Source organism: Canis lupus, chromosome 18 (assembly GCF_048164855.1).
Source record: "Canis lupus baileyi chromosome 18, mCanLup2.hap1, whole genome shotgun sequence".
In the NCBI taxonomy this organism is placed as follows: domain Eukaryota; kingdom Metazoa; phylum Chordata; class Mammalia; order Carnivora; family Canidae; genus Canis; species Canis lupus.
The window spans coordinates 1,867,532-1,892,910 of NC_132855.1; the positions used below are offsets into that span (position 1 = coordinate 1,867,532).

Genomic DNA, 25,379 nt, shown 5'->3' on the forward strand with positions numbered 1-25,379 from the left:
TCTTTAAGTGTAAGTATTCCATGACCTGGGCGGTCAAGCCATAGGGGAGGCCTGGGCCCTGTGCTGCGAAGGCCCCTAATCACACGGGGGAGCATCAGAGGTGCCCGGGTGGGGCGGGGGTTAAGCACTGCAGGGTGGGGCCTGGTTTGGGGCAGAAAGAGCCAGGAGAAGCGGCCACAGGGCAGCCAGGTCACGGCGTGTGCAAGCGAGGGAGGTGAGGTACGAGGGCGAAGGCCTTCCCGAAGAAGGGCCTTGGCGTGAAGGGATTCCAAGCAAGCGGCCAGGGGCCTGCGGCCCGAGTGGGAAGAGGCGCAGACAGGAGATGGGAAAGCAGAGCAGGGCAGACGGGACGGTAGGGTCGCGTGGCCTCCGCCCGCTGGGACCTCTGCCATCGCAGGTCAGGGGTGGGGGCATCACGGTGCCTGGTGGCCAGGAGAGGCCGCACCGCACCCATGCCACCGAAGGGCGGCCCCCAGCCGGGCGCACAGGCCAGGGCTTGTGTCGCGGGGAGAGGGGACCCCGGGCCCGGGCCACCCCGCCATGTCCCTGCCGCCACTGTGCCCGTGCGGCCCGGCAGCCACCCCCGGCCCCCCAGCGTGGTGGCAGCTCTCCCCGGGCCGCGGGCCCCGCCGTGACACGCACCGGCCGCGGGCTCCGGGTCTGTAACTTCACAGAGTGAGGCCCAGCTGGGGTCCTGCAAACCTGGGGCGGCCGGGGGGGCCCTGGGAGGAGCACAGCGCCCCGAGGTCAGCGGGGAGCACCTGTCGCTGTTGCCCTGCTCTGTCCTCGGGTGCCTCCGACTTGCTCCCGACGTGGGATCAAATACGAACCACGGCCCCGGGCCCTGCTGTCCCTTCTCCTTCCTTCTGCACCCCCAGTCTCCCCTTAATCAGACAAGCCCGGGGAGCTGAAGAGCAGGAGGCTACTCCCCCCGGGCCCCGATCCCGGCCGCAGGTTGGGGGGCAATGCTCCCGAGCCCCACGAGCCCCACTCGCAGCCCCGCAGTCGCTGCAGGCCGCCCGACGGGAAGAGAGGATAAAACCGACGACCGCACTCGGGAAACCCAAGCAGAAAACAAGGGGAGCCCTTGTTCTTTTGAAAAATGTTAAAATAATCGCAAGTCTCTGTCCCCCCAGGCCCAAACAACGAGCGAATTCAGCAGTTTGGTCTTAAAATAGCGAGGCCCTGCAGAAGCAACGTGACCGCGGGGAAGAACAGGGCCCCCGGCAGCGTCGCTACCTAAGCACCGAAGCGTCCACCCAACACTTGTGCGGGTGCCGGAGACCAGTGGGGGTTCGAGTCCTGCCTTCCAGCCCCAGGCCTCCTGACCCCTGGGTGTCCCCTCCCCTCCCCACCCTCCATTCACTGTCTGCTGATGCCACGGAAGCGCCACTCGATGGACTTTGATTTCTTCATCTGTGAAGAAGCACCAGTATTTCCTCTTACTTTTCATGCTAGTGTAAGGATGGGGGAGAGTCAGGGAAGACAAGGGCAGCCAAAAATATACAGTCCTCATAAAGAGAGGGCGCATTAAATATCTCTTAAAGAAGTCATTGCATGAAAGAACCTCTTGACGGATTAAAATATTTTAAATCGTTAAAAGGTAAACTGAGGCACATTCGACATTTTAAGAGCTCACGTAAGCAAAAGTCCACTCCAATCGGGCAGCCCCAAACCCCAAGTGGTTAGGAACACTCTGCCCAGAGGAGCCAGGGGCAAGAACTAGGTAGAGAAAGTGTGGGAGCAAAGAGTGGAAATTATTTGATTGGCTACAGCTTGGTGGGTTTTTTTGTTTTGTTTTGTTGTTGTTGTTGCTTGTGTGTGGGATCGGTTGTCCTTAGCATTTTGGCTTCCTAACCTTGAGGCGTTTACGGACGTAGGTCACCATGACATCAGAGCCCCATCGGTCTTATGGCCTCTTTGTGTAATGAAGATCATGAGATAAAAACCTTAAAAATCCCAATTACGTGGTTTCAAAGGGCTTCTGGCAAATTACCAGTGGAATAGGATAAGGTGGTGCTTCTAGATCAGGGGCCTTAACACGTCTAAGCATAATCCATCATCATCTCTGCTGTTCTTCTTTTACAAAAGTTGAGTGCTAGAGCAAGTGTATCATGAAAAGAATATACCCGGCCATCGCCGTCATGTGGACAACGGGCACACTGCTTAGACTTGGGTGCCAGACAAGAATTAGGCAGTAAGTTAACTGAACGACTAAATGTGATTTAATTTAATTTAATTAATTTATTTATTTTTAAAGATTTTATTTATTTATTCGTAGAGATGCAGGGAGAGAAAGAGAGGCAGAGACCCAGGCAGAGGGAGAAGCAGGCTCCATGCAGGGAGCCCGACGTGGGACTCGATCCAGGGTCTCCAGGATCACGCCCTGGGCTGCAGGCGGCACTAAACCGCTGCGCCACTGGGGCTGCCCGTAATTTAATTTTATATGTTGTTAGAACGTTCTGTAAATACATTCACCATCAGGATACAAAAAGCCCTTGAAGAGCCTAGAATCTCTTTCAGCACCAGAGTGAACATGACCCCCCTCTGCACAGAGTCCAGCCTTGAAAAAAAAAAAAAAAACCAAAAACGTCTGGCAGATGTAAGGGTAGAGTTGAGGCACCAGGCTGGGGATGAGGTTCTCCACCCACTGTCTGCCCAGTCGCCATATCAGACCCCCCAGGAGAGGACAGGTGGCTAAGCCCACCTCGGGTAAGCGCCTGATGCTGCCAGCCCCAGCACGCAGAATCTCTGGCTCCCGTCTTTCCGCCTCAGCCCTCACACCCCTGCGGCAGCCCACTCGTCCAGGGTCTCCCCCGAAATCCAGCGTCTCCGTGAGCCGCACAGATGGTTAAGGATGGAAGCCCAACCTGCTGTGGGCAGGTGCCCCTGCAGCAAAGGTCAGCTGCGGCTCTTGTCTGCGTGGAAGGCCACGGGATGGAGGCCCGTACCTAGGGAGCCCAGGGAAACCCTGCCTCGGCCTACCCACCTGGAAGACAAACCGTCAAGATGAATGGAGGAGCAAGTGTTAAGTATTCAGGCACCACACGCGGCTCAAACGACAAAAACATCCTGCCTTCAACCAAATTTATACGCAGTTTCCTTCAAGCACACATTTACGCCTCGGCGCTCAAGCTGTCTGCTTGCTCCAACCCCTGGGGTGGTGCGCGCCCCGTGGTGTCCTCATCTCGTCCCTTCAGCCCACGGGCCACTACTAACATACAGCCTTGGCTCTCCGTGGGGGCTACCCGGGGTAACACCTGATGAGTCCTAAGAACCTCTTTCCCACGCTTCCCCTCCGGAAGCCTCCATCCAGTCAACCCCGATCCGGCTCGCGTTGCCGCATGCTGCACCCTTACACCAACACATCATAACACAATCTCGCACGGTCCCTTCAAAATCGACTTTAGGGCCTTCCAAATGACACGCTCACTCTAGAATGCTTAAGTATTTGAGGCCAACTTTCTGCTTTAAAAATCAAAAATTGGCAGGAAATGACGGTATCTAGTAATACCACAAAATAAGCACTATCTCTAGAGGAAACAATAAGACATCATCTAATACGACGATCACATTTTCAGGTCCCTAAACTCTGTAGTTCTTCCCTTAGGGGATGGATTATGTGGCAGGATAGCATTTGGCTTTCTTCTGTGACTGGCCAGAAATTTGACTTCCCTTCCTAGAGGTCCAGCTTATTCTTAAAGGGTCCAGGAGAGGGTCTCATAGGCCAGACCTAAAGAAGAAACCATCTCTTCTAACGTAACAGATTGCTTTGGTCTTTTTAGGAAAGTGAGGGCATCTTATAGATTGAGGAAGACAGACCTGGATGGTCTATCTGGGAGGCCAGACTTTAAAAATCAACTGAAAGTACAAAAGAAAAATATAAGGACCACGAGCCACGGTGGGAAGGCCTGCACTGGACACAGCCTGAATGACACTAGACCACATTCATCCACTCGCTCAGCTCATGGGGCCAGGCCTGGTCTCGCCTCCATCCCTGCCCTGATCCAGCCGCCGGTAATTTATTAGAAAGGCTTGGTTTAAATTCTAGACCTTACTGGGGCCCCTGGGTGGCTCAGTCGGTTTGGCTCTTGATGTCAGCTCAGGCATGATCCCGACGCCCTGGGACTGAGCCCCATGTGGGGCTCCACACTCAGTGGGGAGCTGGCTTGAGGGTTCTCTCTCGGTCTGTCCCTCCCCACCAATGCTCATGCACTCGCTCTATCTCTCTCTCTCAAATAAATAAATAAATCTTAAAAAACTAAATGCTAGACTCCATAGGAAATAGTTATATTATTTATATTATAAATTCCTGCTTACTTTTTCAGGGTTTTCCTAAGAATTGTGCTTAGGATTATGTGTACGTCATTGGGGGATGAGACATCCTCCCAATTATATCACAGGAAGGGGGCTTCTTTTTATTTTTTTATTCTTTTTAGGGGGCTCCTTTCTAAAATGCCATTATTTTATATTAAAAACAGGAGATAGTTCTGGCTCCCTAAAGTTTATATTTTTGACAGAATATATTCTCAAAAATACATTTTATTCTGTTTTCCAGCAAACAAGTGTGTTTAAAGCAGACGTGTTATTGCTTTAACCACTGGTTCTTAAAAAGAAAAATAATCAGCTTATCTCCTTTTCCCTCATCTTTATCTTCTGCTCCAAAAAAAAAAAAAAAAAGAAGAAAATGAACTCTGCCCTGAAACCATCTGCTTTTAAAATAGCTTATGTAGCACTAAAATATTTGGACAGGTCGGTTTCGCTCGTGTGTAAGAAGCTTCAGATGTGGTATTAATGTTTCCACTGTTTCCTCAAAGGAGACAGAGCGCGTCATAGCGGGAGGAGTGAGGGACACCCACTTGGAATCACTCCTGCCCTCTGGGTGCGCCTCATGGGGGCTCTGCTGCTCAGTGTGCAAGTCCACGTTCTGGTTGACGCTGGCCAAGGTCAGATAGTCCCTGCCCTGCTACAGAAAAGCTAATTTCCTGTTCCACTTTTCCCGAAGCATTTGTGCACTTCGGCTAGATGACTGCTGGGTTTGCCACCAGGGAAGAGCCAGGCTTAGGGCTGAAACTACTGGAAGGCGACTATGCTTCCTATGGCTTGTTAAAGAAACAGTGGGGCGCCAAGAGGCAACGCGGTTGCAACAGTGCGATTTGGGACTTCAGGAGCATTCTGGAACATAACTGTGTTTGGGTAGCTCATCACACTACCACTTTTTCATGAAAAAAGGCGTATTCCTGGGTCTCACATCTCTGTTGCCTATAGGCATCCCTTTCCCTCAGGAGATACCCAATGCAGTGAGAACATTTTCGTGACCTCATCCTTCAGGATGCGTTAAATTAATTGAACATGGAGGCTCTTAGGCCGAAGCGAGTGTAGCGGGTGGTGGCCAACGTAAGGCAGCCAAAGTGCAAGCCTGTAAGGGCCTCGACGTTAGCGGACCGAAGCCTAAGGGCAACCAGTCAGAAACAGCCAAGTCGACTTGAAGCAACAGCCAATCAGTAACGGCCTTGACTTACCTGTGCCTTTTCTCTAAGCAGGTCCCCCCTGAGCTCCCACTGGGGGAACACTCTTACCCACTTGCGGTGTGGTGCTGCCTGATGAGAATCGATCTGTGCTCACGTAAACTCTTGAAATGTCCAATATGCCTTGGCTTCTCTCTTAGCAGATGTGATAATATTTACTCCCCTCCCTCTTATAACCTCAGTGTTTTCCAAGACATCCTGGGCTAGTGTCTACCTTGACCCCATGACATCTCTGTAACATATATTCCCACCCTTATGCCATAGGCTACAAGAAGAAACAAAAGAAGTCACTTGTGCATGGTGACTCAACTCTTTGGGATTGGAACGGGGTCCCCATTAGTTCTTTTTACTTTCAACTTTTTATGTAAATTCTAGTCAGTGAACATATAAGGTAATATTGGTCTTAGGATGTTTCTCTACCGGGAGCTCAGGGAGAGACTTTAATCGAGAAAAGGCACAGGCAAGGTAAGGCAATTATTCATTGGCTATCGCTTAAAGTCTACTTGGCTGTTTCTTTCTTTCTTTTTTTTTAGGATTATATTTATTTACTCATGAGAGGCAGAGAGAGAGAGGCAGAGACACAAGCAGAGGGAGAAGCAGGTTCCCTGTGGGGAGCCCGATGTGGGACTCGATGTGGGACTCGATCCCAGGACCCCGGATCACGACCTGAACCAAAGGCATATGCTCAAGCACTGAGCCCCCCGGGCATTCCTACTTGGCTGTTTCCGATTAGTTGTCCTTAGGTTTTGATTTGCTAACCTTGAAGCATTTACAGGCTTAGAGTTTGGTTTGCTTACATAGGCCACCGCATTACACTCACTTTAGTGATTCATCACTTACATACAACACCCAGTACCCATCACAAGTACCTTCCTGTACACCCATTTGTTCTTTTTCTCTTCCACCTGGAGAGAGTGAGTGGGGCACAGCGGGATCGGCCTCAGATACACTGACCTTTACCAGGTGTACCAGCACTCCAACATGGTCTTCTCTTCCTATGTCAAAACCAGCTAGAAACACCAGGACCCAGGAACAATATTCCTATTTAATAAATTCTCTTTTCTCCCCATAGATTGTTTACTCTCATGAGGCTTTTCCCCTGCCTGACTCTCCCATTCTGAATCGGTCACTTTTCCCAGATCCCTCTCTTAGGCATAGTCAGAATATACTCAGGACAGCAGACAATGAGCTTTGATTTGTGAAAATCAACTGTGAGATGTGTCGTAAAAGAATTGGCTATAAAAAGAATTAAAATATCAGAATTTGTGAATAATCTGAACTTTATAAATCAGGGAAGATGTGCTTCATTGCTACTTCTTGTAGCTGAACACATTCTTGAGCAGGAGGGGAAGGAAGTATCATTCATCCGGAGAAAACTAGTGGAAAGTACTTCCATTTGGCTCATCTGGGGGTGTCAGAGGAACTCCGAAGACTGTTAGCACAGAACATGCTACCTCAAACATCTGCCCAAACAGAATATAATGAAGAAAGCACAGAGGTGGAAGATCAAACACAGGAACTACATTCTTGAAAAAATATATAAGCCATTTATAGTGCTTGTTTTTGAGGTCAAAGCTTAAGTCCAGCTTCTTGTGGGCAGGAAAAACACCAACATTTACCGAACACAAACCCTGGTCAGCCACCATGCTTGGTGTTTTCAGACACGCATTCAATTCTCAAGCAGCAGGCTTAGCTAGGTCCATTCTTCCAGTGAGAAAATTGAGAGTTTAGAAATCTACATAAGATCTGCTGTGACCTACATTAATAAGTGACACGGTTGGAATCTGAGCCAAAGGTCGTGTTTGTTTCACAACATATCTATGTTCTTACTCAATATACTCAACAGGTTTAGGGTCAGAAGCCTTGGTGGATACACTTAGGGCGATTCCCACCAACACGCAGCATCCTGGAGCTTCCCTTTAGCAAGGGACTCAACGGGGATGCACCATAAGTGAACTGGCAAGGGTTCCACTCAGAGTCCCCAAGCAAGGATTAGAGATACCAAATGTAGTTATATTTCCGAACACATGATTGGGCCCGTTGTGCTCTTTCAAGTCCATGTGTTCTTCTGAATATTTTGTTTCATCTATTATTTTGGATCATAAGTGAATCAGCTCTCCTTAGTGAATTCAATTGAACTTTAAATACATTTTTTTCATTAAGATGCTTATATATGGCCAAGGCTCAATTTATAATTTGTTATTATATTTCTTTTTAACCCTGTACGTAAGTCCAGATGTTTAGTTTTACACTTTGAACAAGTCTCTGGAAAATGCAAACGTTGACAAAGTACTATTTACCATACAAATTTCCAACTTTGGTATAGTTTCTGTTAGAGAACATAAATCCTGTTTTAGAACATGAGCTCATCCTTTTAGCGAGAATGGCTCCTTAGAAAAAGATCCAAAGGAAACCAAAGGGAAAAATGAAACCAAACATTCCTTTCACCCCAAAAGGCCACAGACTTTCAAAGTTGATAACAGGAAGCACTTTTTATAATGTGAGTGTATCTAGTGGTTTCCATTTCTGAGGGTTTGTGTGAGTTTCCAGTTCTATTAGAACAAGAAACAAAATTGCTGAGAGGGAAAAAGAAGTTATTGCCACTATTTTGAAAAAAGAGAGGATGACACCCATAAACTGATTAATTCTTGGATTCATAGGAAATTTAACATAACTTGCTTAAATATCAGCTTCATCAAGACTTCATTAAAATTTATCTAGTGTAAGCAAATTTGAATTTGTTTAAAGTTTTCTCAGTATGAACAATTTTTCACCCATGTGCATATTTCATTATAAAAATCTGGCATAGCTCTAATCAACTATCTCAAAGAAATCCACAGGCGTTAAATGCTCATCGGGCAGCCCAAATAATTCTATGGAAGTCACATACCTGTTAGCATGCTGACATCATCTCCTGAGAGCCTCCTGTGCATAGGCCCCAGATTTAGTTTCCCATCAGCATACTCTTTAAATGTTTATCTTCAAATATGGTTAACATATAAAAACACATAAAAGGGAAGGCTTGATTTTTAGTAGAATTTGTAAAAAAAAAAAAAAAATGGGAATTGCTTCATAGGAAGAGAGGTAAGATCGTGGTGACTGAGAAGCCAAGAGAGATGGGAAGTAGTTAGAAAGCCACACTGGCTGGGAAAGGATGTTCTCCTTCTCCTCCTCCCCCTTTCCCTCCTCATCCTCCTTCTTCTTCTTTTTAAAGTATTTTATTTATAAGAGAGAGAGCACACACAAGCAGAGGGAGGGGCAGAGGGAGAGGGACAAGTAGTCTCCACACTGAGTACAGAGCCCAACATGGGGCTCGATCCCATAACCCTGGGATCATGACCTGAGCTGAAATCAAGAGTCAGCCGCTTAACTAACTGAGCCATGTAGGCACCCCCTCCTTCTTCCTTAAATGTGGTAGATACTTGAGATCTCTTACAGGATAAAGATCCCAATGAGACAAATGAGCTGAAGAGAACAGGAGAAATGAATGATAACTGAAGCAGATTCAATGTAGTAAAATGGCAGACAATTAGCATTAGCCCCAAGTATAAGAAGAGACGGTACAGAAAGGGGTTCAAGAGATACTGGTACAAGAAAAAGATGGGGTTCAGGGTCTGAGAGCTCAACAAAAATAAAAAAGAAAAGGAAGGAGGACTTCCTCTCATTTTTCATCTTTGTTTTAAAGTAGACTTTCTCTGATCTCCAAAGTCATGATTCATTCATTCATTCATTGACTAGATATTTATTCAGGGCTCACTATGTGTCAGAGACTGTTTTGACACTAGGGTCAGAAGCAGTAAACAAGTTAAATCAAGTACTTGCTCTTAAGGAACTTAAATTATGTGTAGGGAGAAAAACAATAAACAAATATAATTGTGCAGAGTCTAAAATCTTGACCTCTTTCCTCTACTCCCCATCCAACTCATCCCTCCACATCCTTAACTATAGCATATAATTAATCCCAGCATCTGAAATTTAAAAAAAAGAAAAAATAAAAGAAAACAAGATTCAGCCCAAACCGAAGACCTTGCCTACAGATAAGCAAGCCTGACTCGATCGACACAGCAGCTTCCTCAAGTTTTGTTTTGATTCTCAAGGTTCATTAGTGAAAACACAACAGCTTAGAGGCAGGGAGACAAACTCAACAAGGCTTTCATCTCAGATGCTCCTTACCCAGCTCCTCATGTTCCCTGCAGCAATTATTTATTGCTCACCTACTTTGTGAAGGTCCCATGCTAGGGTCTGTAGGGGTCGGGAGGATGAGTAAGTCCTCAAGAAAATTATATAATAGTTAATATTTATTGAGCCCTTTCTATATGTCAGCCACTTTAAGTGCTTCACAAGACTTATCTCATGTAAGCCTCATGTTAGCCTTGTAAGGTAGGTGAAAATATATCCATTTCGAGGTGAGAAGATGAAATCCTAAAGAGATCAAGAAGTGTGTCCAAGGTAGCAAGGTAACAAGTGTTATTAATCTGACTCCAGAGCTCATGAGCTGAACTACTCCGCCTCCCCTATTTTATTAGTTTCCTAGGGCTGCCACAACAAAGTACCACAAAAGGATGGCTTACAATAACAGAAATGTATTGCCCCACAATTCTAGAGGCTAGGTACCTGAACCCCAGGGGCCAGCAGTGGGGTGCTCCCTCTGAAAACTGTAGCGGACTTCTACCTTGCCTCTTTCTAGCTTCTGCTGGTTTGCCAGAAATCTTTGGGGTTCCCTGGCTTGCAGCTGCATACTCCAAACTCTGTCTTCAACATTAAGCGCAGTGCATCCTGTGTGTCTCTGTCTTCATTTGACTGTCTTCTTATAATGCCAGTCATATTGGATTAGGGGCCCACGGTACTCAGGTGTGAACCTCATATTGACTAAGTACATCTATGATAACCATATTTCTGAGTAAGGTCACATGCTGAGGTACTGGAGTTAGGATTTCAACATATCTTTTTTGAGGGGGATGCAATTCAATCCATAATGCCAATGAATGGAGACAGTATATGAAAATAGAATGGAGAGTATATGAAAGTAGAATGGACTTAGTATACGGAAATAGAGTGGAGATAGTATACGGAAATAGAATGGATATAGTACACAGAAATAGAATAGAGAATATACGGAAATAGAATGGAGGGTATATGAAAGTAGAATGGACATAGTATATGGAAATAGAATGGAGATGGCATATGGAAACAGAATGGATATAGTATATGGAAATAGAAAGGAGAAATACGGAAATAGAATGGATATAGTACATGGAAATAGAATAGAGAATATATGGAAATAGAATGGAGAGTATATGAACTGTTGAATGGACTTAGTATACGGAAATAGAGTGGAGATAGTATATGGAAATAGAATGGATATAGTACATGAAAATAGAATAGAGAATATATGGAAATAGAATGGAGACAGTATATGGAAACAGAATGGAGATAGTACATGGAAATAGAATGGATATAGTACATGAAAATAGAATAGAGAATATATGGAAATAGAATGGAGAGTATATGAAAGTAGAATGGACTTAGTATATGGAAATAGAATGGAGACAGTATATGGAGATAGAATGGAGTACACGGAAATAGAATAGAGATAGTAGGGGAAATAGAACAGAGACAGCTAAAAAACTGAGGTCTTAGTCTAATCTTATCATTATCAACTCCATTAGTCACTCTCAAAGGGACTTCCTTTCCATCAGCTTCATTTTTTCTCACTTATAAAATAAGTCTTGAACCAGATCATCTTCAACTTATTTCTAATTCTAGTTCTACATTCACATGTTTCTTCATTTCTAAATAATTACAGTGAAAAACAAGTCTTATTAGGGATGCTTAGGCACACATCAAGTCATGGAGATGAGGTCTGCCGCCACCCAGAGAGAGTGGAATTGCAGCTTCCAGAATGCTCTAAGAATGTCTGTAAAGATGTCTTAGAGGTATCGACTTGGATAGAGTTATGGGAGGGGACTCCAGGCAAAGACGGTGAGGTGGCATTTGGAAACAAGGGTACGGCTGGCATATGGATCACAAATAAAGGCAGAGTGGGACGTAAGGCTGAAAAAGTTGTTGGAAGAGAGGGATGGATTCTATTCAATTCAGTGGATTCCGTATAACAACTACCACAGCCCGTTTAGGAGATAGAACATAAGAGTTGTATGTAGATGGCTTAGAACGTGCAGTAGATTGAAGAGGAACTAGTTACGCCCCTGAAAATCGTCTAGGTTAGTGGCAATGAGGACACAGCATCAAGATCATGAAGGTAAACTCTAAAAATCTGGAATATTAATTAGTTATTATCTGGGTTCATTTGGGGTATTTGGGAGAAAAGCCACTTTAAACCAGTCATATAGGCTTGTTCTAAGGTGATAACTAAAATTACTTAAGCATAATAAAGGGCCAAATGAGCATCATGGTCGCAGAGAGAAACCAGAAGTCAGAGCTGGAAAAGGAAGAGTATGTCTTCAGGACTGTATAAACCAGAAGCCAGGGGCATGGAGAACACACTGGGAAGCGACATATGAGCTGAGCTGGGTTGAAACAAATGGTTCTGAAAAAGGGCTGTGGACAAGGCAGGAATGCTGTGGCCTGTACGCAACAGTACAAATATAACTAGTACTAGAACAACAAGTGTACTAGTCGAACACTTCAAATTGATGAAAAGGACAAATCTTGTATTTTGCATTTGTTACCACAATTAAAATTTTTTTAAAAGGTAACAATTAAAAAGAGAAAAAGAAGAGGCCTGGAAAATGTGGTGGCCTTTCTAATTTGGAGCTGGCCATGGGGGCAAGATGGAGAGAAAGAGCAAGTAGCATCAAATATAACTCCAAGGGTTAAAACCTGTTCATTCAGGAGAATGGGGAGCGGGGGAGTCCTCTTCATGGAAATAGGTCAAGCGGAGCCATTGATTTGGGCATGGAAATTTTGAAAGAAAAATATTTGAGTTTTCATAGTTCTTATTACTCCTCAATAAAAGATAGCAAGAAATTGGAGATGCCCATCTGGGGGTTGAAGAGTGAGATCCAAGCTAGACATATACCTAACAGGTCATCTGTCTATACAGGTTGAAAATAAACGGAATGCAAAGTTGATATGATCACCAAGGGAAAGTATAAACCAAGACCACCGAAGGCCCAATGACACTCAATTTGGCAATGTCTACTTTTAGCGTCAGAGGAAATGTACCCTGAAAGGAGGCCAGCAGTTATTGGTAGACGTCAGAGAATAATCTCGCTGTGTCACGGGATTCAACATTTCAGGAGTTGCTGACCAATTGTGTAAGACGCTTCAGAGCAGAAGGATGTGAACTGAAAGTCAATCACTTCACCTGATAGACAAGGAAGGGGTCGCTGAAGAGTAGTTTCGGTGGAAGAGCCCAAAGCAAAGGGGGAAGGCCTGGGCGGGGGTGACCGGGAAGTAAATCCAAAGAGACCCAGCCACAGCTTCTCTGAGGGAAAGGAGAGAGCGAGGGGGCGCCCTGGGTCAGGCGGATTGCCCCCTGCGAAGGAAGCTGCTTGTGGTCACTGATGAGTACGCGGACCCGCAGAAGGCACGGTCCAGGGGAAAGGTCTGAACCAGCAATACTGCCGCTCCGGGAGAGTAACTCTGGAAGGGTCCTGGAGAAAGTTGAAAGACGGCGTTCGAGAACACGAGAGGAAAGTAAGACTGGGCGGAGAAGAGGCCTCGGGAAACAGCCTTGCGACCGGATGCCCTACTTCAGTTCTACCCGCTCGCCCACCCCCCAAGTCCATTCTGCAGTATGTCTTCTGGAATGTTCTCTATGACATAAACCTGTTTGTGCCGCTTTTTGCGTACCACTCTTCAGGGCTTCCCTGTCACCTCCGGGATAGGATGTCATGCCCACATTTCCACATTAGACCCTGCTGAACTGTCTGCCCCATTTATAGGCCTCCCTGCGCTGCTCCCCCAACACATCACTCACACACACACACACACACACACACACTCACACACAGCAAATACTTTGAATGCTCCAAATCTATCAGGCCATTTAATTTCTTCTTTGTAAATGTGGCACTTTCTGCTTCTGATACACCCTCTTTGTCCACCCTTTCTAACTCCTGCTCATCGTTCAAAACGCTTATTAGAGTTACGGATTCGCTCGTAGTCATTTAACTACTTATCACGGTGCCTTTGATTTCCGTGCCACGGTGCCCCGTACAGTGCTTAGCACAACCCGCTCCACAGACAGCCGCTGAGGGAAGGAAGCAGACGGAAGACCGGACGAACGAGCTCAATCAGGGAGACAAAGGGCAAAGATGAAGTCAGGATTATTTTTTTCGGTTGGAGAGCTCCCAGCGAGCTGATCCCAAACACTTCGCTCAAAGGGAGCGGTGCCTTTTCCCAAGAGCGAGAGCACATTTCAACATCTTCCGTGGCTTTCAGGAGGCAAACTTAGCACGACCACCGACCACCGCGTCAGGCACCACATCACCTTCCTCACGTGCCCTCCCTCCGGCGGCCGGCGCGCATGCCGTGGTTGAGGTGAGCCCCGGACACCGTGTCTCCCACCGCGGCCACCACGGACCGGGGGCCCTGGCACAACGAGGACTGGAAAAGAGGCCCCACCTTTGGCCCAGCGGGCCTGCACCCACTGAGGCCACCTCGACAGGCCGGTAACGCTACCTGGCCGTGGCACAGGACAACTCTGACCAATGGAAGAGAGAAGAAGGGCAAACCAGGAGACAGATCGCGGCCCGTGCTGCCCCCTCCCCACAAGGACTGGCCTGTACCAGCCTCCCTGGGCGCGTCTCCCCTAAACGCACCCGTTTGTTCCCCCCTCCCTCCCCCCACCCCTACTCTTGCATCCCTGCGGCTGCAGCCTCCAATGAAGTCTCGCCTCAGCTTCTGTCTCGAGAAAACCTGGGCTACTCAAGCAATTTCTTAGGAATTCTCCAATGTTAAATATATCACACGTCATTAGAGCCACAAACCAGGCTAACCAGGGCAGGTGCGCATGAAAGCACCGGCTTGCAGAGGGGCGCGGCTCCTCCCAGGCCGGGAAGGGAGGTGTCGGGGAGTCACCGCCCGCAGAAGTGGAGAAGGACGGCAAGCCACAGGGCACCGCAGCTCCCTGGGGAGCCCCCCGGGGGCGGGGGCTGTGGGGGTGGCCTGTTCTCCAAACGCCGAGTTCCCGAGCAAGGAGCAGATGCCCCCAGATGCGCACCAGCACATTTCGCCCACCGCCTGTGGAGACCGGGCTTCCTATGTTGTGAGAGGTCAAGGGTTGGATCCGAGCAAAACAAAGAAGTCTGCCTCCGAGCAAACGAAACTGTCCTCAGTGCACGTTCAAGTGAAATGGCTTTAACACATGCCAGGTTACCGGCCAAAATCCGAACAAGTGATGCTGGGAGCAAACCCGGAAGAAATGACCAAAGCGCAGCTGCTCAGCAAGGTCCTTTGGAAAGTTCAAATGGAAAAAAGAATTAAAATTTGGCCGGAAGAGGGAGAGCACTCCCTAACTGTGGAAAGTTGGCTATACCAGGGCGTGACTCGGGTCTGCGGGGGAAACAGAGTCAGGGGGCGAACCGCAGGGCGCAGGCCTCCGGGCCTCGGGCCTGGGCGCCACAGAAGCCCCCTGCGCGCTGCTGGAGGGCGATCGGGCCGCGACCGAGGCCCCGGGTGGGTGGGGGCAGGCCTGGCTGCTGATTCACCAAAGTGTGAAACCTGGGATTCAAGACTCTGGGAGTGGATTTTAGTTTCTGGATGTTTATCCCTGTAGACACTTCAGCAGTCACCGAAACCCTTTTGCAAGCCTCCTCTCAGGGATTCTTTCGTTAAGATTTTCTCTTCCTTTTTTTTCAGATTTACAAATCTGCACCCAATGTGTACTTCCTGAAGGCGCAATTTAAGTTTAAATGCATTGCTTTTTAAGCATTTTTGTTTCCTGGTATGCCTTTAGGTCTGACTATATGCAGGGGACCAGGATTCCTCCCAGACAAACGTGCATATGGACATACACAATATTTTGTGCGACATGCCTGAGTTTGGTAGTTATCTTATAAATCCAAATACTTCCTGGAACCTGCGAACCTTAGGTCAAAACCAGCTACTTTAAGCAACTTTAAAAAATCACTAAAAAAGCCGTGGAAAAATGAACATTTTGGTTTGTAAATAAAAGTAATACCAAAACCTAAAATTTCTAGATACAAACAATGCCTTTTCCATAAAAGCTATAGTTTAGGCGTTGAGAAAAATCTACATAAGCATCTCATCAGTGGTTTTCTTAAATGAACTTCATAAGGTAGCTCTTTTTGAGACTGATGTATCTATTGATCCCCAAAACATCTGTTTCTTCACTTTGGCTATCTTACAGAATATTTAATCTTCAAAACTGGATTATTATTTGATTCTTTTTTTCTTTTTGGAACATACATGACAAGGAGAACTAAGTTATATCTGGTTTTAACTAACTTCCACATGACTCCTTCTAGTTTCCTTTCTATCTCTAGAAAAACTGGCTCTAAACCAATGGCTGACACAAGTTAGTTAAAAATAGATATACATGGCAAATGTTTGGAAATTGACTTTTTATATCCATTCTGAATTATAATTGTGAACTTGGAATCTTGCTTATGATTAAGATATTAAAGACTGTGAATAACTTGGGGGAAAAGATCATGTGACTGGCATTTTTTTGCAAAGAAAATTCTAGAGTGAATGTTTTACACAAGCAGCCAATAAGTTTCAGATGGTTTATAAGTAGCAGGAGATCCAAAGCTGAAATGGAATTTTCTGTGACAGCCTACAAATAACAGTTAACATATGCCTGTGTTACAGACAAAAACAGGAGTCACGTAAAGTCAAGCAGGGAGTAAGAAGAGCTGTAAGGTAATGAATAAAAACCTTTTTGTCAAAAATTCTTTGCACAAATTTTAGGTATTTAAAGAGCAAAACCATCTCAAAAAAAAAGAGCAAAATCATTTTGACTATTTTTAAAGAAACTGTATCTATTAATACTGGATAGAAACAAGAAGTGACTTTCAAAGTCACAGTTTATACCCATTAGAGATTTGATGTATTTAAAAAAGGCAAACAAAAATCAATGCTAGCACAAATGAAGAAAAAATACAAATTCTCCAGTGACTTTAGAACATTTCATAACTGATTCACACTTGCAATTGGAGATTCATCTGGAAGTGTTTCTGGTTATATTATCTGCTATTCTTTGCCGTGTTTCTTGACACGGTGGATAAACTAAGTCACTCACTCAAAAGTTTTTAAACTTTTTTGTTGTTGTTCTAATGTATTATATTGTATTTCAACAAGTTCTTACTATTGTGGTCTCTTCACCGACTGTTACTAGGGCTTTGAATTTGCTTTGATTTCAGCCCCAGTGCAGTGGTAGGAACCCGGTGGGGACCAGGGCTCCCTGCTGGCCGGGTGGCCTGCCTCAATGAGAGCAATGGCCGTCCCCCGTGCAGTGATGACAACCATGCCTACCCCGTCTCCCTCACGGGCTCACGAGGCTGGAGGGGACGTGCACGAAGCAGTTTTTGAAACACGATGGCCGTGGTGCTGGAGGCATTAGCAGTGATGGACACGCGGCTCTGCACAGCGACCACAGTCACAGGCTCTACCTGACTCCACTGCAGGGACGAGACGGGGCCAACAGCTTCCTGCACTAACCTGCGGGACCCCTTGGTGGAGTGTAGACGCCAGCAGCTCTGCTACCAGGCAGGTTTGCCTGTGTGCTTTTCTTTTCCCTCTTTCTGTTTTAGGCGGGGTCATTGGAAAGGTCATCCTGAAAGGTCACCGACAGGCACGAACCAGAGCCGTAGATTAAAACAGAAATCCTGTGCGGTTGTGTGTGTGTGTGTGTGTGTGTGTGTGTGTGTGTGTGTTTGGGGTTCCTCCCAACCCTTCACAAAGTTAAGTGAAGTTGACTGGAATAGCGTAAGGACAGCATGACCGGTGTCTGGCAAATTGCATGACCCGCAGAAGGCAGGCTGTCCGCGCTTGGGAGGAAGCAAGGACACTATTCCTTTAGGTGGTTCAGGGGTAAGGACGCTGCTGTGGAAATCTGCCCACGGATGAACAAGGGGCGCAGCGGGTCACAGAAGGGGACTGGGGGCTGCCCCGGAGCCCGCCAGGCCTGGGCCCTTCTGCTGACTGTCCCCCCAGCACACACTCGGGGTGCAGCAAGGTCTGAGTGGGCCTGACCTCCCAGAGTCCTAACCCGGGCCCGACCCCAAGCGACCCCAAACGTGCGCATCGTCCAGCATCATCCCGCGGGGCTGGGGAGACCCCACGGGGGAGCGCGGGGCGGGGTGAGGGCCGGGAGCTCGTGCGAGCGCGTGCAGGGAGCCGCAGCTCCCGTGGGCCTCGCTGCCCGGCGGTCCCTCCCGGGGCCCCTTTCGGACCTGGGGGGCGGGGGGCGGGGGTTCGGTGCAGGCAGGCGGCGGGCAGAGCGCGACCTGGGGCAGGGCAGGGCAGGGCAGGGCAGGGCAGGGCAGGGCAGGGTCAGGCTGCGGCCCTTACCTTCCTGACCTCCCGTGCGTCCCCGGGGAGAGGCCAGCACCGTCGGCCCGGCGGGGAGCCCGCGGCGCACCTGCGGGCCTGGGGCTCGGGGGGCGCGCTCGGGGCGGCGCTCGGGGGCTTCCCGGTCCGTCGCAGGGTCAGGCTCTGGTAGCAGAGGCCGATGGCCACCAGCAGGCCCAGCAGGAAGGGCCGGGGGCAGCGCCGGCGGCAGGGCGGCCCCGGACGGCACGGCATGGCCCGCTCAGCCGCACCGGGGCCGCGTCCGCGCCGCGGGGGGGGCCGGGGCCGCCGCTCTGCCGTCCGCGGGCCGAGCTCGCGCGCCCATCGGTGCTCCTCGGCGCGCCCGGGTCACGACGGCGCCAGCCCCGCCTGCGCACTCTCCGCGGGCGATGCCCGGGGTCACGGGGGGCACGGGGGTCACGGGGCCCCCGGGGCGGCGGCCGGGGACAGCGGGTCCATGCGCGCCGGGAGCGGCCGGCCGGGGGCGGGGGCGGGCAGGTGCCGCGGGCCCCGGGGGCCCCGGGAGGTCGGCCGGGCGCACGCGGAGCCGGCGGAGCCGCGGGTCGGGGGCGCGGGGGGCGCGGGGGTCGCGGGGGTCGCGGGGCGCGGGTCGGGGGCGCGGGCCTGCGTGTCCTCGGGGGCGGGGGTCGCGGCCCGGCTCGGCCCCGCGTGTCTCCGCCGCGTCGGTGCGGCCGCCCCTGAGCGCTCGCGCCCGCCGACAGCGCCCGGCCCGTGGGTGCGCGGCCCCGTCCGCCTCGTGCCGCCTCGGGCTCCGAGCGCCAGGTCCTTACTCGGTTTTCATTCTTTTAGCCGGAAAGAAAAGTTTCCGCGACTCCGCAAGTGGGGGACGGCGGACCCACAGTCCCGGGCGGGGAACACCCAGCGGCCGGCCCGCGGCTCCGCGCCCCGCCGACGCCCCGCCCCGCCCCCGGGCCCCGCCCCCGCCCTCGCCCCCCGCCCCCGCCCTCGCCCCCCGCCCCCCGCCCCCCGCCCTCGGCCCTCCCCGCGCGGCGGGAGCTGGGCCCGGGGACTCGGCCGGCGGGACGGGGCGGGGCGGAGTCGGGGGTGGGGCGGGCCCAGGGGCCGGGGGGCGGGGCCGGGCCGGGGTGGGGCCGGGGGAGCGGGCCCTGCGGACCCGGGGGCGGACCCGGAGGAGGACCGTCCGGGGGCGGGTCCTGGACGGGGCTGGGGCCCGGGGGCGAGTGCGCGGGGGCCAGGGAGGGGGCGGGGCCCGGGACCAGGGGGCGGGGCCAGGAACTATGGGGGCGGGGCTACCCGGGGCGCTTGCGAGGCCCGGGGCGGGGAGAGGGGCGGAGCCTGGCATCCAGGGGCGGGGCCTGAGCGGGGCTACGGGTGGGGCGGGGCCCGGGCGGGGAGGGGGCGGGGCCCGGCATCCGGGGGCGGGGCCTGGGCGGGGAGGGGGCGGGGCCTGGCATCCGGGGGCGGGGGCCTGGGCGGGGGTACGGGTGGGGCGGGGCCGGGGCGGGGCTACGGGCGGGGCTACGGGCGGGGCTACGGGCGGGGCTCCAGCCGGCTCCCCGCGGACACTCGGGGCCCGCAGCCGGGGAGCGGCGTCTCCCGCCGCGCTGGGCACGTGGCTGCCTTCCGGGAGCCTCCGGGTCTCACCGACGCGTCCGACGTGTGGCGCCGCGTGGCCCCGTGTCCTGGGCACCCGCTGGACGCACGGCCCCTGTGTCCCGCCCACTCGGGTCGGGGCCTGAGCGCGGACCGTCCCGCCGAGCTGCCGGGCTCCCTCCCGGGGCCACGACGCAGCCTCTCGGCCTCGGCTGTGGCTGTCGTGCCCCAGCCCTGCGGGGGCGGCGGGGCCTGTCCTGCTCCCCCGCCTCCCCCCGCGTCCCCCGCCGCGTCCCCCGGTGTGAGCAGGCCGGGAGAGCGCCGGGGAGGGGGCGGCCTGCCCGGGGCCTGCAGCTCAGCCCTCGCAGCTCAGCCCTCGCAGCGCCCACCCTTGCAGCTCAGCCCTTGCAGCGCCCGCACTTGCAGCTTAGTCCTCGCAGCTCAGCCCTCGCAGCTCAGCCCTCGCAGCGCCCGCCCTCGCAGCTCAGCCCTTGCAGCGCCCGCACTTGCAGCTCAGTCCTCGCAGCTCAGCCCTCGCAGCTCAGCCCTTGCAGCGCCCACCCTTGCAGCTCAGCCCTTGTAGCGCCTGCCCTCGCAGCTCAGCCCTTGCAGCTCAGCCCTTGCAGCGCCCGCACTTGCAGCTCAGCCCTCGCAGCTCAGCCCTTGCAGCTCAGCCCTTGCAGCGCCCACCCTTGCAGCTCAGCCCTCGCAGCTCAGCCCTCGCAGCTCAGCCCTTGCAGCGCCCACCCTTGCAGCTCAGCCCTCGCAGCTCAGCCCTTGCAGCGCCCGCCCTGTGACCTGGGGACCCCCGGCGGCCCCGGAGCAGAGCGCGCCTTTAGAGGCCCTGGGCACGCGGGCTGTGTGCCCTGTCCCCGCAGCGGGCCGTCCCTCCGTGACCTTCCCTCCGTGCCCCCCCGCCCCAGGATCCCCTCCGCAGGTCCTGCTCTGCTGCCGCTTCTCTGGGTGAGATGGAGCGGCGCCTAGGGGTGCCCTGCGAGCAGGACGCGGGGAAAGGGGCACCTGAGGTCCCGGGCCTGCAAGAAACTAATTCTTTACAAAACAGATTGACTAAAGCTTTACAGCAGAAGTAGTCCCCGTCCAGTTGGATCGGCCCCAGGGCCCCCATGTGTCCCCTCCGGTACAGATTTACAGCCCTCAGTCCCATGACACAGGAGGAAGTACAGAGAACTGAAGTGACACTTGACCCGGCTTGACTTTTAGAAGCCAAGGGAGTTTTAGGAGAAACAGCTCTACAGTGACGTGGGACGATATAGTTCTAGTGGATGCAGGGTGACGCGAGGGATCCCAGGAATTACCAGATCTTTACACTGCAGGGGTGAGATCAGGTGAGATAAAGTTCTTTCCTGGGAGAAAAGGAATGGACACGCGTTTCTATTCAGGCAAAAAGTGTGGAAAAACAGAGTTGAGGAATCTGATGCGTCACTTTCACGTATCATTAAATTGTTGAGTACAAGACACAAAAGAAGCACAAGACACAAGGTGCTGAGACCATAGTGCCTTCCTGCCGGGAAAAACAAAAGAGAACAGGGTCAGATAATTTTGTAGCCAGACTTCAAATAACAGGAATCAGAAGGGAATGTTCTAGAAGTGATACCGGCGGCGGCTGGAAAAACCCAGATTCCCTGGTTCAACCACCAAGTCAGAGGGTGTAGGAGAGGATGGCGTAAGTAGATAAATAAAAACGGCAGAAGGGAGAGAAGGGAGTGGGAGGTGGAAGGAAGAGGTAGAAAAGGTGCAGGAGGCCTTAGCACCAAATACCTGAGGGATCGCAGCCAACATGGATATTAGAGTTGACCCAGTCCGGCAGGTATCATGGCCTTCACTTTCTTTAAACAGGTGATTTGTGAAATGAGGTCACTAACGCCTTCTCTGAAGGGCTGGTGGCCTGCCAGGGGGATGGCACGAGGTCCGGAGGCTGAAGGCGCGGGCCCGCAGTGTTCTGGGCGCCGGGGCTGAGCTGGGCTGCAGTGGGGTCACACGCACCAACAGAGATTCACCAGGTAACGGACCTCCTGGAGCACAGAAGCCTCCAAAGTAAACGTGAGCACTGGGTGGGCTCCCTTTCCTCCAGCCCGTGGCACACAGGTGGGGGGCAGGTGCTGGGGTGCAGAAGGAGAGCAAGAGTGGGATGAGCGCGAGCGGCGGGTGGAGACCAGGGTAGCGGGTGTTTGCGCCCGGCCGGCGGGGAGCCCAGGCTAAGCAGGAGCCTGGGGCGCGGCGTGGGCCCAGGGAACGGTGAAGCCAGAGGAAGCTGCTCGGGTGCGGGGACGGGGAGGGCGACGTGCCCAATGACTCGGCACCTGCGGCCCGCAGCCTGTCACACTGACTGCGGTGTGCGTGCAATCTCACAGAGCGCCCCTTCTGCTAGATGATTGCGGTTTCCAGGGCCTGTGTCTAAGCAGCATCAACCTGGGACGATAGAGTGACGGGCCTTCTAGAGCCCTGCGATTTCAAGGGTGGACGCAAACAGAGCGCTCTTCCCCCTCAAGGCTCCCCCAGCACAAAATACCCTCTTCCGTTCCGTGTGTGTTCCATTTGGGGTTTCTGGTAGGGAGTAGTGGGGTGGGGGTGTAGGGAGACGGTGTTGTTTGAAAAAGATATTTTCTCAATGTATTTTATTTTTCAGACTAGACTCAGGTTTCTTCTAGATGAGTCAACAGTCCAGACAGACCAAATCCCCTGAACTAGATGCTTTTCACTTTATTTTATTTTTATTTATTTATTTATTTATTTATTTGTTTATTTATTTATTTATTTATTTTTGACGCTTTTCATTTTAAATTGCCCACTAGGTCAGCGTCTCCGACGTGCCCACCACCCGAGGGCCCATCAGACAACACTCGCCCCTGCCTCTTGTAAACGGGACCGGTGTTCTCAGCTGGTTGCTTTACTTACTTTTCACCACTTTCTTTCTGTTGTAAACACTGAATATGCTTGCACTAGAACCAAGATTACTGGTCTGTATCATAGTCTGTACTGTATTTTGGTGACACAGTGTACTTGTATCCTTCTACAGTCTCATCTGCTCTGCGACAGAAACTATTTCACTCATCACCATATCCTCGCAGCATCTAGTAGCGCCTTCCGGCAAACGAGTCAGAAATTCCTGTTTGTCAAAAAAAAAAAAAAAAAAAGAAATTCCTGTTTGTCAAAGACACCCTACAGATGGGAGAAGATAGTTGCAAATGACGTATCAGATCAAGGGCTAGGATTCAAGATCCATAAAGAACTTATTAAACTCAACAGCAAAGACAAACAATCCAATCATGAAATGGGCAAAAGACATGAACAGGAATCTCACAGAGGAAGACATGGACGTGGCCAACACGCACATGAGGAAATGCTCCGCATCCCTTGCCATTGGGGAAATACAAATCAAACCACAATGAAATCCCACCTCACCCCAGTGAGAATGGGGAACATTAACAAGGCAGGAAACTACACATGTTGGGGAGGATGTGGAGAAAGGGGAACCCTCCTGCACTGTTGGTGGGAATGTGAACTGGTGCAGCCACTCTGGAAAACTGTGTGGAGGTTCCTCAAAGAGGTAAAAATAGACCTGCCCTACGACCCAGCAATTGCACTGTTGGGGATTTACCCCAAAGATACAGATGCAGTGAAACACCGGGACACCTGCACCCCGATGTTTCTAGCAGCAATGGCCACTATAGCCAAACTGTGGAAGGAGCCTCGGTGTCCAACGAAAGATGAATGGATAAAGAAGATGTGGTTTATGTATACAATGGAATATTACTCAGCTATTAGAAATGACAAATACCCACCATTTGCTTCAATGTGGATGGAACTGGAGGGTATTATGCTGAGTGAAGTAAGTCAGTCGGAGAAGGACAAACATTATATGTTCTCATTCATTTGGGGAATATAAATAATAGTGAAAGGGAAAATAAGGGAAGGGAGAAGAAATGTGTGGGAAATATCAGAAAGGGAGACAGAACGTAAAGACTGCTAACTCTGGGAAACGAACTAGGGGTGGTAGAAGGGGAGGAGGGCGGGGGGTGGGAGTGAATGGGTGACGGGCACTGGGTATTATTCTGTACGTTAGTAAACTGAACACCAATAAAAATAAAAAAAAAAAAAAAAGAAAGATGATGGATAGAGAAGCTGTGGTCTCTGTATACAATGGGATATTCCTCAGCCATTAGAAACGACAAATACCCACCATTGGCTTCTACGTGGATGGACCTGCAGGGTATTATGCTGAGTGAAATAAGTCAATCAGAGAAGGACAAACATATGGTCTCATTCATTTGGGGAATATAAAAAATAGTGAAAGGGAATAAAGGGGAAAGGAGAGAAAATGAGTGGGAAATATCAGAGAGGGAGACAGAACACCTAACTCTGGGAAACAAACTAGGGGTGGTGGAAGGGGAGGAGGGCGGAGGGTGGGGGTGACTGGGTGACGGGCACTGAGGGGGGCACTTGACGGGATGAGCACTGGGTGTTATTCTGTATGTTGACAAATTGAACACCAATAAAAAAATAATTAAAAAAAAAGAAATTCCTGTTTGTGGAGGTTTATACATAATCGAGTTAAATGTATTCCAGACTATTTCCATTTTTCCCACAGGAAATATTTCACATCTTGGCAACATGCAACCCAGCAGGGGCAATCCTGTCCCCCAGGAGACATGTGACAATGTCTAAAGACACTCTGGGCTGTCACAACCTGCGGGCCCCGGGATGCTGCTGCTGTCCAGTGATGCTGCGAAACGTCCCACCAGGCGCAGGGCAGCCCTCCACAACAAACCACCATCCAGTACAGATGTCAGTAGTGCTGTTGGAAAACTGAAATTTAATCAAAGAATAGTTACTGCATAGTTTTTATATGTGGCTTACTGATTGTTACTTATGTTAGAATAACCGTGTGTACCTGTGTGGCTGGTGGCAATGACATCGGGATTTTAACTACTTCCTGAATGTGTAATTATCCCACTCCTTCCAATAAATGCAACCAACTTTGCCCATATAATTTCCTTTAGGCCTCTCAAATGTGCTTTTAAGATTTGCATCTTCTAAAAGACCATATATTCATCTATGTAGATGTATGTAAACATACATATATACATGCCCATATATGCACACTCCCGAAAAGAAAGAAGGAAGGAAGGAAGGAGGGAGGGAGGGAAGGAAAATAATCGCTTCAGTCGGTAAGCACACAGATAGACTGGCAAACATTTAATCCAATGAATTACGCTACTTATTTTGCCTTTTTTTAGGGCACAAACGTAGACCTTGGTGTAGAGCGAGAATTCCTGCTTTTATCTATCGTTCTATAAAACATGAATAAATTGAGATTCCATTTGTTATGAAATACAATCAAATCATGTCCTTTAAATTACAAATCTCATCTGTCTCCTCTATAAACCTGCAATATAATATTCCATGGAAACCATAACATATTCAAGAAATCGTCCCAAGATAGTCACATAATTCGGTTTGTTTCTTTTGTAAGATGTAATTACAATCATCCATTCTTATTTTCAGAAAATGAGAGGTATTTTGAAATCTTTACAGCATTGAATTTACTATCTGAAAGACTGATGTTGTCTGATAGGGGATGGAAGGAAGGTGGGTTTTATGTTCCTACTCCAGCGAAGGCTGGTTACCATTGAGCTAATCTAGGTGGGTCAGAAGGGCACATTCCTCGATACAGTAGGGTTCTTGGTCACATATATACCACATACATTCAAGAGATGACTCCTCTATCTAAACCATAAGGCCTCTAATATAGAA

General features: G+C 50.3%; 1 protein-coding gene and 1 long non-coding RNA gene across 3 annotated transcripts in view; one reads left to right on the top strand and one right to left on the bottom strand.

Annotated features, from left to right (window-relative positions):
- The window catches only part of CPED1 (cadherin like and PC-esterase domain containing 1), a 260,855-nt gene extending 241,920 nt beyond the window's left edge, over positions 1-18,935 (bottom strand). Inside the window, exon 1 of one of the 2 annotated variants that reach the window (XM_072783304.1) lies at positions 18,821-18,935. Coding sequence is in view for 1 of the 2 variants with exons in the window: in XM_072783303.1 (XP_072639404.1) it covers positions 18,030-18,263 (234 nt within the window). In the remaining variant the exon portion in view is untranslated. Of the gene's footprint in view, positions 1-18,029; positions 18,279-18,820 lie in introns of those variants that run through there. The other variant, XM_072783303.1, reaches the window with a different exon arrangement.
- Positions 18,936-20,069: 1,134 nt separating this feature from the next.
- LOC140608571 (uncharacterized) lies at positions 20,070-22,763 on the top strand. Its single transcript, XR_012010549.1, has 3 exons — positions 20,070-21,288; positions 21,462-21,625; positions 22,418-22,763. It is a non-coding gene; the product is annotated as an uncharacterized lncRNA (long non-coding RNA).
- Positions 22,764-25,379: the final 2,616 nt, after the last annotated feature.